Source organism: Lactuca saligna, chromosome 1, assembly GCF_052625555.1.
Source record: "Lactuca saligna cultivar CGN05327 chromosome 1, ASM5262555v1, whole genome shotgun sequence".
Lineage (NCBI taxonomy): Eukaryota > Viridiplantae > Streptophyta > Magnoliopsida > Asterales > Asteraceae > Lactuca > Lactuca saligna.
Window position 1 is genome coordinate 191,814,555 of NC_136417.1, and position 3,478 is coordinate 191,818,032.

The window sequence follows — 3,478 nt, forward strand, 5'->3', positions numbered from 1 at the left end:
TGAAATGAAAACCTTTGTATTTTTAACAACTATGTATGCTCATAATCGTAAATCCATGATAAGATATTCCATGAAATTTAAAGTTGTTGTACAAACAGTAATAAAATATGTTGCGAAAATATTCTTTTTGTTCTACCCTAAGCCCACAACCAAAATATGAACATGAATTAAGCCGAAATCACCAGTTCTAAGCCTTTAGAATCTTAATATATATATATATATATATATATATATATATATATATATATATATACACACACACACACACTTTGGTAAAAACGACACTTGAAACAATTTGAAATCGTTTAGATATTAATATTAGATTCCTTGTGTTTACTTGTATTCCCCCCTAAAATATTGAAATTAGTGAAAACGTAAGGGTATAAACTCACTAAATATTGATATTAAATCTTTAATTATTTAATTATTTGATTTATAATTTGATGTATTTGACTTTTATTGAGTGTTTTGACTTTTGTTGACTACTTAGATTTTCATTGACATAAAATAACTGATTGTTACATTCAATAGATTGTTGACCAAATGTATAGAATTCAATTGCCAAAAGGTATAGATCTCTGTTGTTACATTCAATAGATTGTTACATTCAATAGATTGTTGACGAAATGTATAGAATTTAATTGCCAAAAGGTATAGATCTCAGTTGTAGTTGTTTGAAACTTGAGAAATTTCTATCCTCCTCTTGCTCTTCAATTTTTGTTATGTAATTTATGGCACCCATAAATTTGTTATGTCAAAAACCTGTGGCTTGTATCACTTTAATACATTGTGGAGCATAATCTATAATTCGTTTCCATTCACTTTATGAGATTTAACTTGAAATATTGAATAAAGTTACCGGCTTCAGTTAGATTACAAGTTTTTTCCTTAATGTTTGATATATTTATAAATCATGTTTTCATTAAAATGTGAAAATCAAGTCGACCACCCTCCATCCCATGCAAAACATGGACATCCTTCAAGTTAGAACCAAATGCATACAACCCTAAACTCCATCTCCATTTTGTTATTTATCTGACTATAAGTGTCAAAATCAATAGAGAAATAAAAAAAAAATTAATTAATGGATCCAAATGTTACCTTTTTAGATGAATAGAAGTTTTTTTAGATAAATAGAAAGATCGTATAGAAACAAAATTAATTTGTCTATTATATACTTAAGCACTAGAACCAAATGCGTACAACCCTAAACTCCATCTCTATGTATGTTTAATCGATACAATACTATTCAACAATTAGCATTATATACCAATCACCAAATGTATATACGGGAAAAGAAATATATAAGAATAAAAATAATAATAAGAAAAAAAAGCAAAATCATCAAACCAATTTGAGTGTCATGACTCAAACCCTCCCATTAGTAACCCCTCCATATCCGTTATGCCCATTGCTACCATTACTCATCTTCTGTACTTTTTCAGCCTTCTTCCTCCTCCAAACCACAAACCATGTGTAAGCTTCCAAAACCAGTGCTACAATGGCTACCCCTATGATAATTCCTGTATACCCTCTCTTCCATTTCATCTCTGGGTTCAAAATGTCAAAGCCTTTGAATATATTGATGATTCCAAGAACAATAATGCTGTATCCAAGTGAATGATGATATATATTCCAATATATTCTGTATTTGTGATCCTTCTTTGGCCTCACAAGCAAAGCAATCACCTACACACACATGTACACAAAATTCTTGTTAAAATAACAACATGCGTGATTGGCCTTTCAGTTTCTATCGTTAATTAAAGTCTTTAAATTTTTTAATATGTGTAGATACAACATTAGAGAATCTAGAAGGGGTACCTGGAGGGTGGCCAAACAGAAAAGGATGATGCCGATGACTCTGTGGGAGGTGAACTGGATTCCCGGAGATTGGCTTCCTAGCCGGATTCCGGTGGCCCAGCCGGCAACTCCGATGATGTATCCAGCGGTTTGGCAAGTAACATGAAGGTAGAACCAAGCAGGGTCGGCTGATTCAAACACTCTTACATATCTTGCCAGTATAGCCCCTAGAGGCATCATAATACCCCAGCTGATTGCATTAACTACTCCATGAATCTGCATACATATATGACGTCCAAATCAAGTTAATAGCCATACAAAACACCTCTCTCTCTCTCTCTCTCTCTCTCTCTCTCCCCCCCCCCCCCCCCTAAAGTTTCAGAACTTACATTTCTTTTCATGTTTTTTGAACTACTTCGGGCTGCTGGAGCACTCCCAGACTCTGCTGAAATAACATTTAATGACGCCATAGATTTAACATTATTACCAGACGTAGCATGCGCCACAGGGGAACTTCCTGAAAGCTGACCATCTTGCCAAACTTGATTCAGGTTCGTGCTCGCATTTTGCAGATTCAAAGTAGCAAAAATAATCATCTCATTGTTGGAATAAGTGGCAGATAAGTCAGAAACAGGGAAACTCAGGTCGCCTTCTTGCAACTGCGTGGTGTAACCTGTAACAGGCGCCGTGTACGCCCTCATCTTCCCATCGGATTGCTGGAAGGCCACAAGTGCTTGTGAGCCAACCATGCCTTGAGAAGTTGGATTGATTGCCCATGCGATCCATTGTGAAGAACCGATGTTGGTGTGGCGATATGCGATTCTGAGTGTCTTTGAAGATGGGTTGTATGTATAATGGAGATAAGAGTTTAAAACTGGGAGGTCATTGCAGGCACTGAAAACCTTGTTGCTTGCAAAGACATAGGTAGAACAAGTTTGAGCAAATGATGATGAAAACAATGTGGTTATAGTAAATGACAAAAATACCCCTCTTAGCCCAACCCCCATTTCAGATTTCGTTTTTGTAAAATTTTTAAGAGATAATGAACAGATCCAAACACCCTCACATACAGAAATCTTGATTTGTGAAGTGGTGTAGTTTATATAGGTGGGGACGCGGGGTAATGTGTTAGGTTAGTTTGGTAAAGAAGGTGACCAAATATTCAACTGTCTTCAAATAAAACATATCAGATATGCATTTACAATTTTAGTATATCTAAACTTATTAACCATCAAACATATTTGTGATTTATATTTTCTAGTTACTTGATTAATTAGTTTTACCAAATATAATTTTTTTATTCGGTAACTATTAACTTTTTAACTTGTTTTAAAACTATCAATTAGCATTTAGGCAAACAACTAAATTTTTAAACATTATGTCAAACATAACCTTAATACAAGAACAATTCCGTTTAAAATACTTAAAACCAACGTCAGTTATTCATTGATTAAATTACTAAGATAAGATGTTATCAATTCCAATGTAAAAGTAATATTATAATTAACGTTCTATCATCATCAAGAATCAATGGTTACAGGACTAAAGCGAAATCGACAACTGACCTACATGGCTATATTTATAATTTACTTGAAACCTACTAATTAATAACATAATCGTCGAATGGTAAAATGTGATTTTCTGTACCATGATTTGAAAAACAATTTATCTTACT

At 33.6% G+C, this 3,478-nt stretch overlaps 1 protein-coding gene across 1 annotated transcript; it reads right to left on the bottom strand.

Annotated features, from left to right (window-relative positions):
- Positions 1-1,165: 1,165 nt before the first annotated feature.
- On the bottom strand, positions 1,166-2,886 carry LOC145047044 (cytochrome b561 and DOMON domain-containing protein At5g47530-like). The gene is made up of 3 exons (XM_078995293.1): positions 2,193-2,886; positions 1,825-2,079; positions 1,166-1,689 (listed from the first exon to the last, which is right to left on the bottom strand). The coding sequence occupies exons 1-3, from the start codon at positions 2,808-2,810 to the stop codon at positions 1,369-1,371; spliced, it is 1,194 nt and encodes a 397-aa protein (XP_078851419.1). The 5' UTR covers positions 2,811-2,886; the 3' UTR covers positions 1,166-1,368.
- Between the last annotated feature and the right edge of the window lie 592 nt (positions 2,887-3,478).